This window comes from Chiloscyllium plagiosum, chromosome 29 (genome assembly GCF_004010195.1).
Source record: "Chiloscyllium plagiosum isolate BGI_BamShark_2017 chromosome 29, ASM401019v2, whole genome shotgun sequence".
Taxonomy (NCBI): Eukaryota; Metazoa; Chordata; class Chondrichthyes; order Orectolobiformes; family Hemiscylliidae; genus Chiloscyllium; species Chiloscyllium plagiosum.
Genome location: NC_057738.1, coordinates 15201952 through 15227179, shown reverse-complemented (window position 1 = coordinate 15227179; position 25228 = coordinate 15201952). Strand labels below are relative to the sequence as shown.

General features: G+C 40.4%; 1 protein-coding gene across 8 annotated transcripts in view; it reads right to left on the bottom strand.

The window, feature by feature from the left end:
• The window catches only part of eepd1 (endonuclease/exonuclease/phosphatase family domain containing 1), a 152722-nt gene that overhangs the window by 22243 nt on the left and 105251 nt on the right, over window positions 1-25228 (bottom strand). For 7 of the 8 annotated variants that reach the window (XM_043719188.1, XM_043719194.1, XM_043719189.1 and 4 more), the window contains one exon: window positions 13291-13401. The exons of the other annotated variant lie outside the window; for it this stretch is intronic. In XM_043719188.1, coding sequence (XP_043575123.1) covers window positions 13291-13401 — 111 coding nt within the window. The remainder of the gene's footprint in view (window positions 1-13290; window positions 13402-25228) is intronic. 8 annotated transcript variants of the gene reach the window in all.

Sequence of the window (25228 nt, the reverse complement as noted above, 5' to 3'; positions counted from 1 at the left end):
GGCTCTAATGTTTACCTTTTTAACTTTAGTTCTTATTTTCCTAAATTATACTACAATTAACTGTAAGGTAATGTAATTTTAGTCTCTTTATCCGTCTATTTTGTACCTAGGTACTTTTACCTAAAATGGCGCCTTGCAGGACGACATTGTAAACCTTTCACTGTTCTCCCTAATACACACTGCTCTCCTCTACACACTGAGTACATGTGACAATAAACCTAATTCTACATTCTACACTCTGTTCTATTATCATTGATAGATTAAAATCCTGGACTCCCGTACAAAACGCATTATGGATGCATCTTTTCCACTTTGACTTTCTCAAGGGCAACTAGGAATGAACAGTAGATGGTGACCTTACCAGCACCTTTCTGAATTCTCTCCTGCTTGCTAATATCCTTCCTATAGAAGAGTAACTCGAACTGGACACAGTACTTCAGAAGAGGCCTCACCAATGTTCCATATAACCTGAGCATGATGTCCCAACTCTCATACTTAAAAGGTCTGAGCAATGAAGGCAAGTGTGCTAAATGCCTTCTTAACCATCCTGTCTACATGTGACACAAACTTCAAATTACGTACCTGAATCCCTAGGTTTCTCGTTCTACAAGGGTCGAGAGTATGGTGCTGGAAAAGCACAGCAGGTCGGGCAGCATCCGAGAAGCAGGAAAATTGACATTTTGGGGTGGAGAGATAAATGGGAGGTGGGGCTGGGGGGGTGGAAGAAGAGGGGGAAACGTAGCTGAGAGTGCAATAGGTGGAAGGAGGTGGGGGTAATGGTGATAGGTGGGAAGGAAGATGGACAGGTCATGAGGGCGGTGCTAAGCTGAAAGGTTGGATCTGGGGTAAGGTGGAGGGAGGGGAAATGAGGAAACTGGTGAAATCCAAATTGATGCCATGGGGTTGGAGGGTCCCGATGCGAAAGATAAGGCTCTCTTCTTCCAGGCGTCAGATAGTAAGGGAGTGGCGATGGAAGCGGCCCAGGACCTGCATGTACTTGGCAGAGTGGGAAGGGGAGTTGAAGTATTTGGCCACGGGGTGGTGAGGTTGGGTGGTGTGGGTGTCCCAGAGATGTTCTCTGAAGCGCTCTGCGAATAGGCATCCTGTATCCCCAATGTAGAGGAGACAGCATTGGGAGCAACTGATACAATAAATGACATATGTGGAAGTGCAGGTGAACCTTTGATGTGGAAGGCTCCTTTGGGGCCTAGGACCCGGGGGGGGGTGGGGGTGTGGGTGGGATTAGTCTGTCCTTCTTGCGATTGGAGGGGTGGTGTTTGAGGGTGGGGTGTGGGAAGTCGATGAGATATGCTGGAGGGAACCAACAACCACGTGGGAGGAGAAACTGCAGTTTTAAAGAAGGCAGCCATCTGATGTGTTCTACATTGGAACTGGCCCTCCTGGGAGCAGTTGCAGGGGAGGCGGAGGAATTGGGAATAAGGGATAGCAGTTTTACAGGAGGCAGGGTGTGAGGAGGTGTAATCCAGGTAGTTGTGGGAGTCAGTGGGTTTGTAGAAGATGTCAGTGTTTAGTCGGTCACCGTTGATGGAGATGGAGAGGTCCAGGAAAGGGAGGGAAGTGCGTGAGATGGTCCAGGTGAATTTAAGGTTGGGGTGGAATGTGTTGGCGAGGTTGATGAACTGTTCAATCTCCTCATGGGAGCACAAGGTGGCACCGATATACAATCATCAATGTAGCGGAGAAAAGGATGGGGAGTGATGCAAGTATAACTGTGGAAGATAGACTGTTCCATGTAGGAGGGGGGAGTTGGTGACAACTCAGCAGGGCTGGAGCTAAAAGCTAGGACCTGGTATAGGGCTGGAGTGGAGAATGGGGGTGGAGACTGTAACTGGAGGGGTGTGGTAGTGGGGACGGGAATAGGGGTGATGTCATTTATCAAAGTGAAGCTCACCCTGGGTTCGGGTGGAAGAGGGTGGAATTAGCAACAGTGGGATCCGCAGGGGGAGGGGTGTATTGGGGGTGTTCAGGTGAGTGGCATTAGTGGGGCAGAAGTGGCTGCTGCAGAAAAAGGGGTTGGAAATGTTATTCCGGTTGGGCTTTGCATTGGTCTCGGCAGCAGCAGATCTTGTAGCGGTCACAGCAGCGGGTGCCTGGTTGGCGATCACAGCAGTGGGTGCCTGGCCAGCGGTCACAGAGAAGGCATGATCAGCTGTAGCTGCGGGCTGTCGAGCAGCGAGGGAGGAAATGATGTTATAGTTCCCCGCGGTGATGGTGGCTGGCACGGCATCATGGCTGATGGTGTCCGAGCAGTTCCTGAGGCTGGGGGATGCTTCTGGAATGGTCGAGGAATCCCGATTATTGAGGTGGGTACATCAAAGTTTGTTGTACTTACAGTTTTTGATGTTCGATATTGTGCAGAAAAAGCATTTGTTAGGTGTGTGAAATCTTTTGAGGATGTTATACAGCAGAGGTCCTTTGCAGTTCTGGGAGAGTGCTGCCCTCAGTTGAGGCAAGGCTGACTGTTGAGAGATAAGGTGGCAGCACATGGCTGCGATTGTGGAGCGGAGGATCCTGAAGGAGAACAGTTTCTGGTGGTTTTGAATTTGTAATCTGTACTGGTTGGCCTGTTCAGATCCAAATTATGTCAGTCTGAATGTAGTCCGGAATCCATGTGGGATCAGTTGGTTCCGTAGGCAGGTACTGAGGAAGGAGATGTGGCTGTGGTAGCAAGTCTGCTTCACGACGTGGCTGAAGAGGTTCAGGGCAGAGGAGAGGACCTGGGGGCTGCAGTGGGACTACCCAAGGCCCTACTTTAATTGTATAAGTTCTGACCTTGTTTGTTTTACCAAAATGCAATACACCACATTTATCCAAATTTAACTCCATCTGCCACTCCTCAGCCCATTGACCCAATTGATCAAGATAACCTTCTTTAATGTCCACTCTCCCATCCATCTTGGTGTCATCCGCAAACTTACTAACCATGCCTTCTTTATTCTCATCCAAATAGTTCACATAAATAGCAAACAGAAGTGGATCCAGTACCAATCCCTTTGGAACATCATTGGTCGCAGGCCACCAGTGTGACAAACAACCCTCAAACACCATCCTCTGTCTCCTACCATCAAGCCAATTTTGTATCCAAATGGCAAGCTCACTCTGAATCCCATGGGACCGAACTTTACTAAATAGTCTACCATGTGGAACCTTGTCAAAAGCTTTACTAAGGTCCATGGAAACAATGTCTACTGCTCTGCCCCCATCAATCATTTTGGTTGCTTCCTCAAAAACTTAAACAAGTTTGAGACATGCAATATCCAAGCACAAAACCATGCTGACTGTCCCTAATCAGTCCGTGCCTCTCCAAATGCATATAAATCCTACCTTTCAGAATCACCTCCAACAATTTGTCTACCGCCAATGTCAGACTCTTAGGTCTATAGTTCCCAGGCTTTAAATAAAGGTGTAACATTAGCCACTCTCCAGCCTTCCGGCACCTCACCCATGGCTATGGATGATACAAATATGCCCCGCAAATTCTTCCCTAACTTCCCACAACATCCTGGGACACATTTGACCAGGTCCTGGAGATTTATCCACCTTCATGTTTTCTACCACTTCTTATTCTGTAATGTAAACTGTTTCCAAAACATCAATATTTATTCCCCTGAGTTTTCTAGCCTTCATTTCCTTCTCCACCATAAAAACTAATGCGATATATTCATTTATAGAATCTCTCCCATTTCCTGAGATTCAACACAAAGATGAACTCGTTGATCTTTAAGGAGTCTATTCTCTCTCAAGTTGCTCTTTTGCTCTTAACGTACTTGGAGAATCTCTGGATTATCTTTGACCTTATCTGCTAAGGCTATCTCATATCCCCTTTTTGCCCATCTGATTTGTCGCTTAAGAATGACCTTACACTCTTTATATTCTTCAAGAGATTAATTTGCTCCCAGTTATCTAAAATATGATTCTTTCTTATTCTTGATTCATTATCTTTATTCATCCGATGTTCCCTACTTACCAGCCTTACCCTTCACTCTAACAGGAACATAATGCCACTGAACCCTCGTTAATACACTTTTGAAACCTTCCACTGACATCATCCTCTTACCTGTGAACAGCCTACTCAATCAACTTTTGAAAGTTCTTGTCTCATACCATTAACATTTGCTTTACTCCAGTTAAGAAATTTAACTTTTATGAAAGGCTTATCCTTTTCCATAACTATTTTAAACAAATAGAATTATGATCACTAGTCTCAATGGGTCAATGAGGTGCTGCACAAAAAGGTACCAGATAAGGCCTCAATTAATTATTATCTTCTTAAGGACATAAGGAATCAGCAAGAGGATATCGACGGGATGAGTGAGCAGGTAAACATGTGGAAGACGGAGTTTAAAGTAGGAAAGTGCGAGATCACTGCACTCCAGTAGGAAGAATCAAAAGACAGCCTGTTACTTGAATAGATTGACTCTAAAAGAGTACAGGCAAAAGTGAGGACTGCAGATGCTGGAAATCAGAGTCTAGATTAAAGTGTTAAAAATCACACAACCAGGTTATAGTCCAACAGGTTTAATTGGAAGCACACTAGCTTTCGGAGTGACGCTCCTTCATCAGGTGATTAAAGTGGTGCTGGAAAAGCACAGCAGGTCAGGCATCATCCAAGGAGCAGGAAAATCAATGTTTCGGGCAAAAGCCCTTCATTTTGCCCCGAAACGTCGATTTTTCTGCTCCTCGGATGCGCTTTTTCAGCACCACTCTAATCTAGACTCTAAAAGCATACACCACAGAGAGATCTGGGTAGTGTTGTACATGAAACACAAAACATTAGCATGCAGATACAGAAAGTAATGAACAGGGCAAATAGAATTTTGGACTTCATTGGTAGGGTGTTGGAGTTTAAAAACAGAAAGTCTTCATACAGCTAAACAGGTTGTTGGTGAGGCCACACCTGGAGTGCTGCATGTAGTTTGGTCCCTGTATTTAAAAATGATATACTGGTATTGGGGGCAGTTCAAAAGGGATTCACCATGCTGATTCATGGGAAGAAAGGGTTACCTTATCAAGAACTACTAAAACTGCTTTTTTTGCAAAGTTTGTAGCTCAGGTTGAGGTTTAGGGTGTAGGTTTGCTCGCTGAGCTGTAGGTTTGATATCCAGACGTTTCATTACCTGGCTAGGTAACATCATCAGTGGCGACCTCCAAGTGAAGTGAAGCTGTTGTCTCCTGCTTTCTATTTATATGTTTGTCCTGGATGGGGTTCCTGGGGTTTGTGGTGATGTCATTTCCTGTTCATTTTCCGAGGAGTTGATAGATGGTATCTAGATCTATGTGTTTGTTTATGGCGTTGTGGTTGGAATACCAGGCCTCTAGGAATTCTCTGGCATGCCTTTGCTTAGCCTGTCCCAGGATAGATGTGTTGTCCCAGTCGAAAAAGTGGTTTTTTTCCTCCGTGTGTCGGGCTACGAGGGAGAGAGGGTCGTGTCTTTTTCCTCATTAAAGGTTAGAAGAAATGGGGCTGCTCTTGTTGAAACAGCCATGATTCTGACGGGCTTTTCTGGGTACAGGCAGATTGAGAAGATGCTTTCATTACTGGGAGAATTTCAAACTACGAGATATAGTTACAGAATAAGGGGACAAACATTTAAAAGTGAGATAAAAATAAATTTCTTCTCCCAGAGGTTAGTGACTGTCTGGAATTCTCTATCCCAGAGATTTGTGAAGGGTGAAAATGCTGAAGAGGAAGTAGATAGGTTTTTGAAATAGGAGGCTTGGGGCAGATCAGCTATGGCCTTGTGGAATAGCAAGACAGTCTTGAGGGGCCAAATGGTCTACTTGTCCTCTTATTTCTTACGTTCTTAAGATCTCCAGACACATTCCACAAATTTCTTTTTAAGAAAGCCTTCTTAAGGAGATGGTTCCACCAAAAGTTAAGTCCCACCTAAATTTGAAATTATTACCTCAGCACACTCATATTGTTCTCCTTATTTTGACATATTTCTGGTAACTGAAAACAATTACTAAGAATTATGATTCACAGGAAGTGAAAGCACAGAAATGTTCCCGGCTTGCGTTGCTACAAGCATTTTAAATTACAACAGCAACTGTCAAATAAAAGTTATCACCAGAGAGAACAAGCCTTGAATTATATCTCACTGCAGACTCCCTGCCCTGACCACTGAGATGGGGAAGCTATTCAAAACAACAGACCTCAGCACAGGAAGCAGCAAGAACTTATTACCGAGCAGAAAGTTGAAAAGAAGCTGTCATCTCAGATTGGACATAAACCAGGTAACCAAAGTGATGATGAAATGAGCCACTGGGCTTGTCTGTCCCTCACTCAACTTCCCTCCTCACATAGGAAAAAGAGGCATGATCACTTAACAGCATAAACTTGTTTACAAAAGATCAGTGACTCAGCAAGAGTCTAAATCTCACAGAGGAAGAGGTGGTCAAAAATCGGCAGTCAGGTGGACTTCTGGCAGGAAACATGCAGCAAAAACAATTTCAATGTTGAGCATATTTTCTCTTGCAGGGAGAAAAACAGAAGTCAGTTATTTTGCGGTTTTTTTGCCTGGACTTTACAAAAGTTGTCAATCTATTTAAAAAAAACATTCAGCCTGAACCACTGGTCTCTCCAATAAAATTATGATCCACATGAATCTTAACTTAGCCAGGGTTTGACAAAATTTAAAAGAACAATTGTTATAGAGACTCTCCGGTCAAGGGCACAGACAGGAGATTCTGCGGCAGTGAGTGTGAATCTATGATACTGTCCAGGTTCATAGAATCCCTACAGTGTGCAAACAGCCCATCGAGTCCACACTGACCTCCCAAAGAGCATCCCACCCAGACGCATCCCTTTATTCCCTGCATTCTCTGCATTCCCCATGGCTAATCCACCCAGCCTGGATATCCCTGGACACTATGGGAAATTTAGCATGGCCAATCCATTGAACCTACACATCTTTGGACAGTGGGAGTAAACTGGAGCACCTGGAGGAAACCCACGCAGACACGAGGGGAATGTGCAAACTCCACACAGACAGTAGAAGATTAAAAAAAAACCTCAAAAGTAATAATTGCAGGTTTATTCCCGGTGCCAAGCCAAATAAGGGAAGGAATAAAAGGATAAAGAAGATAATCAATGGCTGAAGAGACAGTGTAATGTCCAGGGATTCAGGCTCTTGGGTAATGGGGATCTCTGTTTCACCTGAACGGGAAAGGAACCAATATCCTTACTGGGTAATATGCTAGTTGTATTCCAGGAGTGTGTGACAAGAGCAAGTCAGAAAATGAACTAACTCTTAAGAATTAAACTGCATTTATTTCAATGCAAGGGGTCTTACAGATAAGGAAGATGAACTCTGTGCATGCTTGGGAACATGGGATTGGGTGTCATAGCTATTTCAGAAACTTAGCTGAGGGATGGACAGAACTGGCAGCTCAATGTTCTGGGTTTCAGATGTCACAGAAAGGCTAGAAAGGGAGGCAAAACAGGAGGGGGAGTGGTGATTTTGATAAAGGGAAGCATTACTGCTGTAATTATGATTTAGAGATGCCGGTGTTGGACTGGGGTGTAAAAAATTAAAAATTACACAACACCAGGTTATAGTCCAAAAGATTTAATAGGAAGCACTGGCTTTCGGAGCGCTGCTCCTTCATCAGATCACAACCACCTGCTGAAGGAGAGGCGCTCCGAAAGCTAGTGCTTCCTATTAAATCTTTTGGACTATAATCTGGTGTTGTGTGATTTTTAACCAGTTACTGCTGTAAGTGGAGAAGATATTTCTGAAAAATCATCCAGTGAAAATATATGGGAATGAAATTAGAAAGAAAGGGATGATCACTTTGTTGGGATTGTACTATGGCCTCCTGTAGTCAAAGGGAAACCGTGGAACACGTTCTCCTATAATGCCGTAGTTGTGTTCCAGCAAAACCTCACTTAATAGAAAAATCACTTCATAGAAATAATGGGGCCTATGGGAAAAGTGGGATTGGGATGGACCAGCGGAAAAAAAAAATCACACTCAATCGCTCAAAACTCACCCAAAAATCTAACGCAAAGCATAACCTGAATGAAGGTTGAAATTATATTTATTAATAGAACATAGAACATAGAACAATACAGCACAGAACAGGCCCTTCGGCCCACGATGTTGTGCCGAACATTTGTCCTTCTACTCTTATCTATTCCTCTGATCATCTTATAAACCTCTGTCAAGTCACCCCTCATCCTTCGCCGTTCCAACGATAAAAGGCCTAGCACTCTCAACCTATCCTCGTACTACCTATTCTCCATTCCAGGCAACATCCTGGTAAATCTTCTCTGCACCCTCTCCAAAGCTTCCACATCTTTTCTAAAGACTACTACTACTACTAATGAAACAAAAATAAATTTAACACAGTACATTTAAAAAATATAAGCAAGTTGCTCTCTGTACAGTACCTCTCACAGAAAGTTGACATCGGCGCATGCACAGAATGGTATGGATATCTGCACATGTGCAGAATGGCGCAGAGATTTCATTACCGACATCAGCAGAACAAAGCATGCAAACCGATCCCTGTTGAAATCGTGCTCTTGCTAACAGAGGTAAGCATTCCCAAAAATACCATTCCTTAATTCTTCAGCAATGTTATAGCCAAATCGCTCTGCCAGAATGCACGTTATCCCAGAACTATCTATGTAGACAGCTCTCAGATAGATGTAAGAATAATAAGGTTGCAATAAGTAGTGATTTTAATTTTCCAAACATTGACTGGCTTACCATACAGAGAAAGTGAGGACTGCAGATGCTGGGGATCAGAGTCAAAGAGTGTGGTGCTGGAAAAGCACAGCAGGTCAGGCAGTATCCGAGAAGCAGGAGAATCTCAGATGCTGCCTGACCGGCTGTGCTTTTCCTGTACCACACTCTGACTCTGGATTACCATAGTGTTAACGGTTTGGATGGCAAAGAATTTGTTAAATGTACTGAAGAAAATTTGCTTTATCAATATGTAAGTTTCCTACTGGAGAAGGAGCAAAATGTGACCCTCTCTTGGGTAATAGGGAGGGCAAGTGACTGTCTAGCAATCATAATTCAATCTTTAAAATAGTTATGGAAAAGGAGAAGCCTTCCATAAAAAGTTTTTAATTGGAATAAGGCAAACTTTAATGTTGTGAGACAAGATCTTTCAAAAATTAATTGGAGTAGACTGTTTGCAGGTTAAGGGATGTCTGATAAGTATGATAACATGAGTTCAAAGTCATTATGTTCCTGTAAGAGTGAAAAGTAAGGCTACTAGGATTAGGGAACAATGGGTGAATGAAGATATTGAGTTTCTAGTCAAGAATAAAAAGGAATCATATTAGTTGTAAACAATTAGATTCAAATGAATCTCTTGAATAGTATAAAAAGTGTAGTAGCATACGATACTGGGTCCACTTTGTCATTTATATAAACGAGTTAGATAAGAAGTTAGAAGACATGCTTAGTAACTTTGCGGATGACACCAAAAATTCATCAGGTAGAAGGAGCAGCGTTCTGAAAGTGTGTACTTCCAAATAAACCTGTTGGATTATAACCTGGTGTTGTGTGATTTTTGAACATTGGCCATCCCAGTCCAATACTGGCACCTCCTCTTGACCAAAATTGTTGGTAGACTGGACAGTAAAGAAGGTTATCTCAGATTACAAAGAGATTGTGATCAATTGAGTCAATGGGCTGAGGAGTGGCAGATGGAGGGCTTGAGTTATAAAGAGAGGAGACTTTTTTTTCACTAGAGCACAGGAGGTTGAGGAGTGACTTTGCAGAAGTTTATAAAATCATGAAATATAGATAAAGAGAATAGCAGGTGTCTTTTCCCTCGAATGGGTGATTTAAGACTAGGGGGCATATTTTTAAGGTGCGTGGAGAAAGATTTAAAAATAATATGAGGGTGGTTCATGTGTGGAATGAACTTCCAGACAAAAGGATGGATGCAGGTACAGTTACAATATTTAAAAGACATTTGGATAAGTACATGAATAAGAACTGTTCGGAGGGACATTGGCCATCCCAGGCAGGTGGGACTAATTGAGTTGGGATTATGGTCAGCATGGACTGATCAGACCAAAGGGTCTATTTCCATTCTGTCCGACTCCATAACTCCAAGCCTCTATAACTTTCCTGCAATTGCCCCAAGGCAAGGAAGATGGGGATTAAGTTTCTCAAAAAGTACAAGCGAGCTGCTGGCATTCATTCATCAATGATGATAAATAAAATACCTGCAATCAATCATGGCATTTCCTGAACACTGCTTGTGTGATTTAGCTGCATAGGAACTGAGTGCTTCATCTCCATTATCAATATACACTGGCCAAACCTCAAAAAAAGTACTTACTCTTCTGTACAGTAAAGTTGCAGATGGAATTCAACACAGAGAACTGAGAGGTGATGCACATGGGGGAAGTAAGACAGGGCAAATCAATACATAATTAGTGGGAGAATATTGAAATTTGTAGAGGATTTGAGGGACCTTGTGTGTATATCCACAGATCCCTGAAGGTACAGGGCTTGAAGAAAGTGGGTGGAAGCAGGCTCCTTATGTTAGCAGACAGGTCAACAACTGATGGGCATAATTTAAAATGATTGATGGAAATATAAAAGAGAGATCAGGAAAAATATGACCCAGTGGATGGTGGAGATATAGTGTATATTGCTTCAAACAATAGTGAGGACAGAAACTCATAATCCATTAAAAGGTATCTGGATATGCACCTCAAGTGCCAAGCTATGGACTAAATGGAGAAAAGTGTGATGAGGTTGGTGGCTCATTTTGTTTCAGCTGGATCAGATATGACGTGCCAAGTGGCCTTTTTCTGCACCATAAACTTTCTAAGATTCTGTTCTATGATGCGTTTTGGAATGCCTAATGATCATGAAGGTGGTCACAGGAGATCAAACAAAGCCATTCATCCTTTGATTACAAATATGACACCATGTATTTCACCAGATTTCACGTTGGCCACTAAGTTGGAATCAAAAGCCACTACTGCACATCTCTAGGTTGAGGAGATTAGAGACTTCACCTGAAATCAATAGCAGTACGGCACTGATACACCTGCCTGTATTAATCATGTGCTCAAGTCAGAGGTGAGGTTGCGACCACTGAATTAAGGTTGACACTTATATGCAGATAAAATAATTCATAATGGGAGGAATAAAAGTGACAAAGATTTGGAAGAAAAACTTTAGATATGTTTCTCCACAACTACTGATGAAGGAGCGGTGCTCCAAAAGCTAGTGATTCCAAATAAACCTATTGGACTATAACCTGGTGTTGTGTGATTTTTAACTTTGTCCACCCCAGTCCAACACCAGCATCTCCAAGTCTTAGATATGTTTGACAGAAGTTTAATTAATTTTTATCAAGTTAGATCATTATTAAACATTAAAATTATTTGGTATATAAAATTAATTAGGAAATCTATTCCCTATCCCAGTTAGCACCACCTCTTTCCAGATTAACAACAATAAAATGAGACAATGTGTATGATTCCTTACTTCAGTCATTAATTTGACTTCTCCACCACCTGATGCCTGGCTTGCTGTGTTCTTCCAGCCTCCTGCTAATCTACCTTTAATTAAAATGATACATTCTTTAATTCTGAAGGAGGTCACTGGACCCAAAATGTTAACTCTGCTTTCTCTCCAGAGATGCTGCCAGACCTGTTGAGTTTTTCCTGCAATGTCTGTTTTGGTAGCTTGGAAATAGGTCGAGGCCAGGATCGAGCCTTAGTAGACATTGTAGGTAATGATATGGGAGCAGGAACCATTACAAGTGCTTCTCTCGATGAGGAGAGTTGCAAAGGAATGAGAGAAAGCTATGTTCAGGGTTAAGGCAGCAGGAAACTTTGGAGAAAGTTTGTGTGGAATGTATTCATCAATGATTCATGCAAGCAATTTTAACTTATGAGAGCAAGTCCCAATCGTTCTTTCCATGGCCTTGGCAAATCTGGCAATGGATGACTAAACCATATCCATGAAGGTCTACTTTCCTTGGATGGAGTAGAACAGCTGGGTGATAGAGAAGGTATTCGGTCTAGGGCATCAAAGCTCAAAGTGTTAATGCAATTAAACAAATCACAACCTGTGGAAATATTGTGAAAATGGAGGGAAACGTTTAGAGAGCTTGGAGCTTGAATTTTCAAAGTGTAGTTCTAAGTGAGTTGGGGGTTAGACTTTGCTAGAAGGAATTTTTCTTTCTTTTTGAAGATTGTGAAATTGCCTCCATTGCCTTCTGAGACAAAGTTATTGAATTTTTTTAAGATGGATTCTTGTCAGGCAAGGGAATGTAAGGTTATTGGAGGTAGATGGGAATGTGGAATTCAAAATACAATCAGAAAAACTCTGATCTTATTAAATGAAGGAACATCCTTTTGGGGACAAATGGTCTACTTCCATGATGTACATTTGTAGAAAAAGTAGTCTTGGAGAAGTAAAGAAGATAGAAGTAAAATTCAAAAGCAAAAGCCAAAATAGAGAGATAGGCACAGGTATCAAAGATTGGGAGCAAATCACTAACATTTCTCTTGCTGCTAAGAACATTTTATAGTAAATGTGTTTTGGTATCTTATGGATCAGTCTTGAATAATCTTGAGATCAAATTCCACTGCAAGTCTTGAGCTGCATGATACAGGCTGATGAATCACTGGGGAGTACTGAGGAAGTGCTGTGGTGTTGAAGATGCCATCTCGGTACAAGTTCAATATCACAAAGTAATTTATTTACTATGAAGTATTTTAGATATCACGAGGATGTAAATGGTGTTATATAAATACAAGTTCTTTGCATAAAGGCTAGAACTGAAATACTAATGAGTATTCCTTTAATAATACTGAACTAATGTTGCTTGAACACAAAATTGGAGATAGTGGAGGAAAAAGAAGAACAGCAGATCATAATCACCTCTCACCTTGTGCGACATTTATGTACATAAATAAACACATCCTAATGTTTGGCACAAACCTGCATTTCACATTCAGAATGGTACCAGGAGTCAACAAGATGAACATCAATTGGGAGATTTTGGGAGACTTTGCCAATCAGAAGTAAATGCTGATGATTCAGGATCAAATTGGCAGTTGCTGGCATAAAGAAGCAAGAAACATCCCTTGATTTAGTCAAGACCTGATTCACTGGCATTGCCAAACTTTAGTCAGAGAGCATTGTTATTTGTCCCACATAAAATTACCTGTTTCTCAATCCATTCAAAACTGCATGTTTTAACAAAATATGAGAAATTTTGAAGAGTCAATGACTTATGTTTAAGCTAAGACTTGCATCGCAGGGAACATACCTCATGCATCTGTACAGATGGTTTCTCGGATACAGCACATTTCCAACATCCTCTAGGACTTTTCCACTTACGAACATTTGGCAGCATTGGCTGATTCAATTCTGCACAGAACTGCAAAAGAGAAATCTTGATTGGAGACAAAGTCTCTGAGCATGTTTGGCATTTGCAGTAAAGCTGCATTTTAGCAGTTTTTAAAAACTCCAAATAGTTGATCTTTTCTGAGTGCATACTAAAAATGTAAAAAAAAGTTAACACTGCTCCATCTGCATAAATATGTGAAAATTGTTGTGGAATGAATTGCACTTGTCCTTGATCCTACAGTCACAATACTATTACAGAAAGAATAGCTGTTGGCTTTATTTTATCCATAAGCTGTTTGTCAACAAATAATTTAAACAATTTACTGGAGAAATATTTTATTTATCCCAGATAGAACGTAGCTCATAACCTCTTCAGGGCAAATAGGGAGGGACAATAAATACTGGCTTAGCTAGTGATACTCAAGAACAAACAATAAAAGATGACATGATTAATCGATGAACCTGTATATTCAATCCAAAACAGGAAAAGACTTACATTTAGATCATTACATTTACACTTACACTTCACAATCTCAAGATGTCCAAAAACATTTTACGGGCAATGCAGAACTTTTGTAAAATGTAGTCACTGTTATCATGTCAAAAATGGATAGGCTAATATAGTGCACAGCAAATTCCCACAGATGGCAATGAGAAAATTATCAGATATTGCTTTAGTAATGGTGCTGAGGCATAAGACACAAGGGAGAACTCCCTTGTTCTTCCTTAACTGCCTGCATGGGATATTTCACATCCACCTGAGGGAGTTGTCAGAACCTTGGCTTTATCTCTCATCCAAAAAAAACCATTTTTTTTTAGACCAAGTACAGCACATTTCTCTCACTGCCGCACAGCAGTGTCAGCCTAAACTTTATGTTTATGTTTCTGGAGTGGAATTGAACCATTAACCTCCTAACTATGAGACAAGAATGCAACAACTGAGACACAGCCAAATTATTATGATCCACAGGTTTGGATTAGGTTTGCCAACTCAAGTGAAGCTATTCCAAAAGATTGTGTTGTCTACACATAATGATGTAATCCATTGACCTGTGTACAATAAAGCCATTCATTTTTATTTCTTTGTGGGTGATGTTTTGGTTTGCAACCAACCACCATCAGCTGGCATTGCATTAGAGTGCTGATGCCAATTCCTCTTTTTAGGGTGAATTCTCCCTCACTATTGCCGTGATAATAGTGTAAGCTAACGCATATTCTGAGAGACCCATTAGAAAGAGTTATAATGTCACCAAGGATGTGATGGCTATTCTGGTGTTTCTGAACATGGGTCATTAAGAGATGTGCAATGTTCCTTGATGTGTAGAAACATAATAGTTTGGTTTGCCAGATGTACCCAGTGTTGAGTTTCCCTAACCTTGTGAGCAAATTTAGGATGCTTCATCTCAAAGGAACTTTTACTCTTGTGTTGTTCAAGTTCTTCATTTTTTGGAATAGAATTAAGACGATAATATGCTTTCTTGCTCAAGAAAGAGACTGATTATAAATTACATATAAATGTGATATATTTTATATTGCAGTTTTATTTATACTGTATATTTAATGTTAAGAGTTATTCCAGGACCATGTAGCTTCATGTAACTTCTGTTGTAACTTCTGTTTCTTCAGCTATGGTTTCTGATCTGTTTAGACAGTAAAACTAACTTCTATATCAAGCCTAAAATTACTGAGCTATCCATTGACAAAACCTGGCCCTGTGAAACTCAAGTCAGTTGAATTACCAATTACCCCGATGAATGTCTTGCAATGAAATGTTTTCTTGAAGATCCCCAAACCTGTGCTCTGTTTGGGCCATCTATGATATTAAATCTTTGTGGCGGTATTATTTTTCCTACTCTGACTTCTTAATGCAATTATTTATTCATCTTCCTTTAAAGAGGTTTAAAATTCTGCAGTATCTAAATGCTGCTGTATTTTGGGCTTTAAAGCTTTTAATCCTGTACTCAGTCAATGTTGGTTTAATCTCTTCCTTTGGAAGACGTCTACTTCTATAAATAGCAACGCCGCTTTATTTTCATTGTTTTGTGAGGTTTTAAATTGCAATATTGGAATTCTGTAGTTTTTTAAAGCTTTTATCTTTAAGCTTCAATGCTATATCAATATGACAAAAATGTTAAACTTTATTAGAATAACTCTATTGTACTGTTCTATAATTTGTCATATTAATCCATGCTATTAAATAGAGAGTATGATGGCCTTTTTGCAGTCAAACGATGGTTTCTCACCTTCTGCAGGCAAAATAAACTATTTCTGCTTTCTCATGGGCAAAATGGATACTTTCCCATCCTTCACAAACTAAATCATATGAGATGTATGCTTCCTCGATTTTGCATCAAAACTTTAGGACTGCTGATTAATAAATCTTCCCAACAAAGTTGTGGTCTAAATTCTTATCACAATCTTAGAAGTCTTCAATCTTCTTCTGTTAAACTGCTTGTTTTATCTTTTTAATTGTCCTTTAATCACATTACATTTGCCCATAATGTTTCTGACATTACTACCTTGGTACAAATTAAATCTAGTGTCCTTGACTGCCTTACTGTAGGTGTGTCTATTTTTATTCATTCATGGGATGAGGGTGTTACTGGCTGGGCCATCATTTATTGCCATCCCTAATGGCCTGTGTTGGGGTTAAGACTTAACCACATTGCTGAGGGTCTGGTGTCATATGCAGGTCAGACCAGATGAGGACAGCAATTTTCTTCCATTAAAGGAGCATAGCGAGCTAGATGAGTTTTTCTGACAATTGATTCATCGTCATCATTAGACTATTAATTCCAAAATTTGATTTAATTCAAATTCCACCATCTGCTGTGTTGGGATTTGAACCCAGGTCCCCAGAACATTACCTTGGTCTCTGGATTAACAGCTTAGCAATAACACCACAAGGCTGTCACCTTGCCTCTCTGGTGGGTGCGCTGTATGGCAGTAAAACTCACAGTGAAAGGCAAGTATCCTTTACCCAACTTGCATATTTCCCGTCCTAGTCCTTTGCACATCAGATTAGATCAATTAAGTTTCAGGTCACATACTACAGCAAGTAGCTGTGTTTTGGCAGCTTGGAAAAGCAAATTGGAACTTTGATCAAGTTGGTCTTAAATCAGCAGATGTGCTTGATACAAAAGTAAAAGCTATAAAAGTTATACACAAGTGGCCAATCTTATTTAATAGGTTAGATCATGATCAAGACTAAAGGAAAGTGCTGTAGATCCTGGAGATCTGAATAAGTCCATAGGATGTAGAAGTAGACCATTCAGCCCACTCAGTCTGCTGTGCAATTCAATGGGATGACAACTGATCTGATCACCCTCTACAACACATTCACTCCTTTTCCCCATAATGCTCGATTCCCTTCCTGATTAAAATTTTGTCCATCTCATCCTTAAATATGCTTAATGACTCAGCCTTGACAGCTCTCTATGGTCAAGAATTCCGCAGATTCACTGCACTCTGAAAGAAGAAATTACTCGTTTTTGTCTTAATTGTGCGATCCTTCATTCTGAGATTCTACACCCTGACCCTAGACTTTCCAGTAAGTACTTAACTGCATATTTCCTGTCAAATCCCCTTAGAATCATGTGCGTTTCAATAAAGTCACCACTCTTTCTTCTAAAGACAAATGAATACAGGCACAAACTACTCAACCTGTCTTCATAAAGCAGTCCCTCGATACTGGAGATCAACATAATGAACTTTCTCCAATGCCAATATATCTTTCTGTATTTAAGGGGGCTAAAACTATTCAAAGTAGTCCAGGTGGGGTCTGACCACTGTCTTGTAAAGTTTTAGCAAGACCTCTTTATTTTCATGCTTCACTCCCTTTGAAATAAAGACCTACATTCTATTTGCCTTTCCAATTACCTGCTGAACTTGGAAGATAACTTTTTGAGATTTATGCACAAGGTCCCAAAATCTCCCTCTTTTGTAGCTTTCTGCAGTCTTTCTCCATTTAAATAACATTCAGCTCCTCTACTTCCTGCCAAAGTGTATAACCTCATATTTCCCAACATTTCTTGTCCATTTTGAGTTATTTTAACAACTTGCCTTCCCACTTATTTTTGCACCATCCTCCAACTTCACTTTCCTCATATGTCATTAATATACACTGTAAATAACTGTGGCCTTAACATTGATCCTTGTAGCATTCCAGTTACAGGTTACCTTCCTGAAAATACTCTTTTTGTTTAAAAAAAATCAATTAGTTAGCTAATCCTTATGACCTATTTCAGCACTTTCCAATATTACACAGATATCACTGTCATGGCATGAATTTAGAATTTAATTCTAAAGAATGAATGAAAAATTTAGAGCTCTTGCAATTGGGTTTGAATTGTGCAGTAGATAATTGCTGGCAAACCCTCCAGTGCTAAAAAAAACTTAAAAGATGTAAAATGTCATTCCCTCAGAAGAAAATTAATATTGCAGATTATTTTGAAGTTAGAGACTCTGTGCTATTTGCTTTGCTCAGAGACAACAAATCTTCCTGTATGACATATCATGCTGGATCAGATATCTGATAATTAGAAATTTTCATTGTCAATCCTCTCAGAATTATTTGTTTGGTGAATAGTAAAAGCTACTCTTTCTTCATTTGCACCAAATCTCGTTAGTTAACATTTCTATGGAGACTTTGACCTCTGCAGTTTTAAATTTGTAACCTGCGCTGTCTTCTCATTTGAACACGTGGCTTCAGAATCAATGTCAGGCAGATTTCTTGACAAATAAAAACCATATAAACCTGCTGCAGCAGGAGCAGAATACAATACACCAACTCTGAATATCTGCAACCAGTTAGTGCATATCTCCACAAGAAAACCTTTCACAGGTGATAACATGCACTTCAGCCTCAGTAGCAATATTCAGTATTGTGTAAGTGAACCAAAATAACAGGGAATGAACCAGTGTTGGGATTGTGTAAGTGAGCCTTAATTGAGCCCAAGGGCATCAACTTCAGTACATATTCTTCCAAATTAAAGTCAGTTTAGCTGAACAGCAGTTACTGTCCTACACATGGCATTTCACATTTAACCACAAGCATAATGCCAAGACTGTACTGTAAATTCAAATGGATATTGAGATTTTCAGCAAACTGAATAGTAACTGATCTAGACAGTCGCTAACTGAGTACGTACTCAAGTAACATCTGTTCCAAATGTATCCAAAATCCTTGTATAAATGTTGACTCCAAAAAAGCAGCCCATGGACAACTAGACACCAATGCCTGTTGTCAAGACTAAATGAAACTCAGTGTTGGATTACAGGATCTGGTATTAATACATACTGAATATTTGTCAAATCATACCAACTTGAGGGGTGGTCTTTCTGCCAGCAAGATATTTTATGCAATGTGGCAATGCTGATGTTATCCCTCATTACATAAGAAACCAGGTATGGATATCATGGTATTGAAAAATTCGACACAGGTTTACTATAGCTCATTAATATATATAGATATCCTATTCACATTACGTCTGAGCTCACATTAAGCTATTTGGTTACAAAAGACATCAACTTTCAATAGTATGTTGTGCTGCAGGTTATCCCAAATAAAATGGCATGAGATCTTTCCAGTTTCAGGTCACATGCTAATATACCACATGATATATCAAAAGCATATATCTTAAATATATTGATACACTGTCTGTGTATCATAACACAGCTATTGGGCAGGGTTTATGTGAATCTTCAGTGAATTCAGCAAACTATAAGAGAAAGTGCATTTAACCTCAACACATGATGGACTTTTGCAGAAAATACAGCATTTTCCAAACCCCTCCACTTGCTGGTCTGCATGGGTTGCTAATCTACAGCTGCCAATCAGTATCATATTGAAATGGCCGATCTCAGTATAGAAACCTTGACTGAAATCTATTGGGGGATCTCTGGAATTCACACAGCTTACAAGCTCACACAGTGAACAATAATGTGATTGATTCCTTCAAGTAAGAGCTGGTAGTGTTTCCAACTGGGAGTGATCATCTCATACAAACCATTCTTACAGTAAAATGTGAAGCAGGACTGGAGTGGTCTCCTAGGCTAATTTTGATCACTTAAGGGATTAAAGAAAAATTTTCTAGATCTTCTCCCATTTCTAACTGCAACTGGTCTAGGTCTCTGATATTGTATGACTTTGTGAGGGCTGGAAAGTGCAAATATTATAATGTGAAACCCTTGATAATTGTGTGGATCAGATTTGATGACCAGAGCATCTTTTCCTGTCCATTTTTATTCAAATATGGAAGGTATTACAACTAACATTTCTGAACTTGCTCTTAACTGATACAATAATTTATAGTGTTACAGAATTATATAGCTTAAAGATGCTAAACAACGATTTATAATGAAAGCTCATTTTTACTTATTTAACTTCAGAATCTATAGAAAGGATTGCATTGAGTATTTTACTTCTAAACATATAACTTCGCTCTACCTGAGAACAGAACAATTTCACATTAAAGGAAGAATCTTATAGGGCTCTCAAGGATGTGAGCTATGGCAAGATTTGTGGTGGAATCAGACAAGAAGCCTAGTGAGGCCCATCTCTAAGTCAGGCATTTCTCATTCCATCTTGTAAGCTTTTCAAGGTGATGAGGCAAAATTCTCATTAGACAGAGGTGAGTTGCCAATTGAGAGTGATTAAAATAGGTTAAAATAGGTTCAGCATTCTATCTTACCAAACAAATTAAGCAAGCTAGACATTGAGAAAATTTCACACGGATGATCCCTGGAATGGTAGGTCTAACATACGAGGAACGGCTGAGGATCCTGGGATTGTACTCATTGGAGTTTAGAAGATTAAGGGGAGATCTAATAGAAACTTACAGATGTCACAAGGAATTAAGGGCTTCGGGGAGAATGCGGGTAAGTGGAGTTGAAATGCCCATCAGCCATGATTGAATGGCGGAGTGGACTCGTTGGGCCGAATGGCCTTACTTCCACTCCTATGTCTTATGGTCTTATGGTCTAAAATTGGATAAGGAAACCAGAACAGGTACCTGGCAAATTCAGCTTGCTCCAAAGGACCTCTATGTTGGACATGGATACCAACATCCCAAGGCACCGCCCATGGGCTACATGCAACCCACATCCATGAATAAAAATCACAAAACACCAGGTTATAGTCCAACAGCTTCCAATTAAACCTGTCTAACACTGGCATCTTCAAATCACATCCATGGACATCGACATTCACATCTGACATGTGCCTTTCTCTAACAGCCCTCATCTCTGATCCACTTACAGGATTATTTTGCACTTCAATGCTGCACGTCAAGGTATAAGAGTCACAATGGACTGAACAATCTCCCTGTCTGCCATTTCCAGGGCAAATATCAGAAACCATTCACAGTATCTCCAGGCTGACCATGCTTCGCTGGGTTCACAATGGGCTTTTAAGATGGGTGGGAACAAGGTGAATTCTGGGATTTCTTCCGAGTAGTGAGTTGTTCTGGGAACGGGGCAGGAATCAGAAGTGAAGCACACCAGAAGAGAAGAGTAGGTTGTTAATGATGCAGGTCTGGTAAAATATGGTGCTAAAACTTGCAAGGCCTTGCCAGTGGTTATCCATCCACAAAACACAACATAATTCAGATTCAGCCAAGAAACCATAAATTCAGTCCTGAGATTCTAATTCAAATCCTCTCTTTCCTGAAGTCCTTTTATCAGCCACGGTTCATGGGACTCACTCTGCTGTGAGTCAGAAGAGTATGAACTCAAGTCTCATTCCAGGACTTGAATACTAAAACTGGTGCAGTACTGGGGAACTGCAGCATTGTCAGAAGTAGCATTTTTCAGATGAAATATTAAATCAAAACCCTGGCTACACACTTTGGCGGACGTAAAAGATCCCAAAGAAAAGCCACACAGTTATCCCGATTGAGCAGATATTTATTCTTCAATCCACATTTAATAATTAATTTTTTTTACGTGATAAGTTTTCAAAGGACCATTAGTCGCTGCATTTCATAAGTTCCTACAGTGATTACACTTCAAAAGTAGGTCATTTTTCTGTAAAACATTTTGAGATACTCTGGCATAAGAAAAGTGCAGTATATATACACAAGTCCTTCATTTCTTTGCAAACTGCTATGGCAGAAATATGTGCCAATTTATTAAAAAGTCCAATGTTTTATCAATTTGTAACTTGACTTAAATTGCCATTGTCATTCACATTTGCATAGCATCTTTCATGAAAACTGGATGTTGAGGAGTGCTTCACAACTAATGAAATCCTTAAGTAAAGACAATGTTGTGTTATTGGAAAGTAGCAACAAATTTGTACAAAGCAAGGTTTCACGACGGCAGTAATATTTGTTTTTAGTTCTGTTGGGTGATGAATAAATGATAGCTAGTTTACTGGGAAGAACTCCCTTATTTTCCTTTGATCAATGCCATGGAATTATTTATTATGACCTGAAATCACAGCACTCCCTTCGTACTGCAGTAAAGTCAGTCTTGATTTCACATTCAAGTTTACTGGTCTGAAGTAAATGCACAAATTCTGACTTAGAGGCCGAGGTATCACTGATTCAAGACTGACACAGGTTGGACTTGAGGAATCTGTAGGAAATTTGCTCTTTTGCAATTAAGCAATGAGGAAAGTCCAACTAGGAGGAGAAAAATATTAATCAATAAAAATGCTTTTTAACAAAGCAGAACAGATAAATAAAGATACAAGAATCTTCTAATGGGCTCACTCTCTTGCAAAATTTAAAAACATTTAGCAATTAGATCATAGAATTTGGGATTCTTGGACGCATCCCATAAAAAAAAAACATCTGTCTCACTTTAGCAAATTTTCTAGAGCAATGGCCTTGAAGAAAATAAGTTAAACAATGAAGTTGTAACTGCAAATAAAGCCACAACAAAAAATAAATTACGGCCCCTGAAGGGGAAGAATCTTTATGAAGCTTTGAACGCTAAAGATGCTGCAACATTTGTAATTCCTCAATAGATACCACGAATCCAATTCACTTCATCCTTTAACAGCCTTCTAATTATGGCTATAAACCTCAGCGCAAATCAAACTTATATTACATCAATAGGATAGCTGTGTAATCCTAACAATTAAGAGAACAGTCGGATACTAAGAGACGTGATTTTTGCAGTGTTCTACACTAAGTAGTTGATAATGGTACTGAGCAGTATGGAATAGGTCTCCTTCAAATATCCTTGAACGAGAATGCAAAAATGAGCTGGCAACTTGTTGCAGCTCACAATTTATCTGACACCCTTCCTTGCTACATTTCCAGATCAAAAACTGCAGGAATTATTCGGATGTCATTACTTTAAAGCAAAGACTGTACTATTATTTAGCACTTATGAATGTACCTATTTGGAAAGGTACAATGGGATGAGACACCTTGCCCAAAACTGTTGGATCAGCAAACAACATGGATAAAGCTATCAAGTGTATTTTGATACAATTAACAAGAATATTTAATAATCCATTTATACTACGATTGTAGACTTGATGCAAAACCCATCTGAGGTTAAACCTGCAGTGTAAATAAATACACTTAATTTTATAAAGCATTTAATGGGACACATTTTAATGAATAATAGTATTTGTAGACATAGGACTGAATCTTATCAGAAATTGGCTAAATGTCATTTTCTCCAAGTTTCTGGACGTGAGGCCTAGTGGCTTTTCTCATGCTATTGTCCACCTCAGTGTCACCTGCAACATCCCTTATTCATCTCACCCACACAAACCCCCAGACTACTTTCCCTGCATGGCCTCTGCACCCTCCTACTCTCACTCTCAGGACACCTCATCCCACTTTTTCCCCCACCTACATCAGCACTAAATGCTGTTCCAGTCACTTCCATCTCACTCAGTCCCTCCCCTTCTCTCATTTCAGGAGAAAATGTCCCTCAGGTGGGTAGAAAGAGCAAAAGCAGGAGGTGGGGTGCCTGACATTCAGTTCCTCACACATCACGAGGACAGGATCCTGACTAAGATCGCCTCAAGTGGCCCCTGAACACCCACTCTCCTCCCCCTACCTCCCCCCCCGTCCAACATCGAACAAGACCTTGAGTGGACTGCATGTCAGCCCTCAGAGTTAATAGAACTCTTCGACTTTGAGATGTGGCCATTTGGTTGATGCACATGCACGGTGTTTGCTGGAGCGTGCTGTTGGTGTGACATCGAGGCAGGAATGTGCCACACTCCAAACTGTCTAACCCTTGACTAACAAGCACAACACACTGCCTGGCTTCCTGTCTGCAGGGCCAAGAAAGACAAAAGGTACTGCAAACCCTTAAACTCTGGCTTCATGGGAAATCCACAAAAAAACATGGCAAGTGAGATCCAGGTGAAAAGTGGGTGGGCACTAAGACAGCAAGCAAAGAACACTCCCAGATGCACACCATGAGCTGAGTATCTGTCCCTGCATGAGCAGGGTCTTTGCAACAGCATTGCAATGAATAGTGCCTGCTCCAAAACGTACCTTTGAAGTGTAGAAACATACTGTAAATTGATTGGAGATGGACCGTGTTAATGCAGTTTGGCTGATACATATCAGATGCCAATATCTGAGGATAGGGTGTGGTTGTGGCTGCGGCTGCTACCCATGGCCTGTTCCCTGAGATGTTGGCGCCAGATATCCAAGATGAAGGTCCTGGGGAGGGAGCAGTGAACTGGAGTCACCAGTTACCCACTCATCTTCCCCACATCCACCCTATTGAGGCCTCTCATTGAAATGTATAATGAGATCTCCTCTCATCCTTTTAAACTCCATCAAGTACAGAACTCGAGTCCTCAACTTCTCCTCATATGACAAACCTTTCATCTGTGTTCATTCTTCTAAACCTCGTCTGGACCTTCAGCATATCCTTCAGGATCCTTCTTCATGTCAGGAATTCTCTACTGGGGAAAGACGCTGGCATGGATAGAGGATTGGCAGAAGCAGAGAGTATGGATAAAACACTCTTTTTCATGATGGCAGCCAGTGACTTGCAGAGTTCCGTAGGGATCAGTATTGGGACCACAATTACTCACATGGCACATTAACTATCTGAACTAAGAAACTGAGGACATTGTTGCTAAGCAGATGACACAGGATAGGTGGGTGGACAGGTGGTGTTGAGGGAGCAGGAGGCTGCAGAAGGACTTGGGGTAGGCTATGACAGTGGGCAAAGAATTGGCAGATGGAATACAATGTGGGAAAGTGCGAGGTTATGCATTTTGGTAGGAAGAATAGAGGCGTAGATTATTTTTGAAAGAGGGAAAGGCTTTGGAAATCTGAAGCACTAGGGGACTTTGGAGTCTTAGTTCAGGATTCTCTGAAGGCTAACATGCAGGTTCAGCTGGTAGTTAGGAAGGCAAATGCAATGTTACCATTGATTTCAAGAAGGCTAGAATACAAGAGCAGGGATGCAATGCTGAGGCTGTATAAGGCTCTGAGCAGACTGCATTTGGAATAGTGCTAGCAGTTTTGGGTCCCATTTCTAAGGAAGGATGTGCTGATGTTGGGAAGGTCCAGATGAGGTTAAGACGAATGAACACAGGGATGAAAGGTTTGCCATAGGAGGACCAGTTGAGGACTCTGGGTCTGTATTTGATGGAGTTTAGAAGGATGAGGGGAGATCTCATTGAAACATAGAAAGAGAGGCCTCAATAGGGTCGATATGGGGAAGATGTTTCCATTAGTAGGAGACACTAGAATCATTGGGCACAGCCTCAGAGTGAAGGGCCGACATTCAGAACTGAGATGAGGAGAAATTTGTTCAGCCAGAGGGTGCTGAATCTGTGGAACTCATTGCTGCAGAAGATTGTGGAGGTCAAAATCATTGAGTACATTTAAGAGAGAGATATAATAGTTATATAAGATATAATT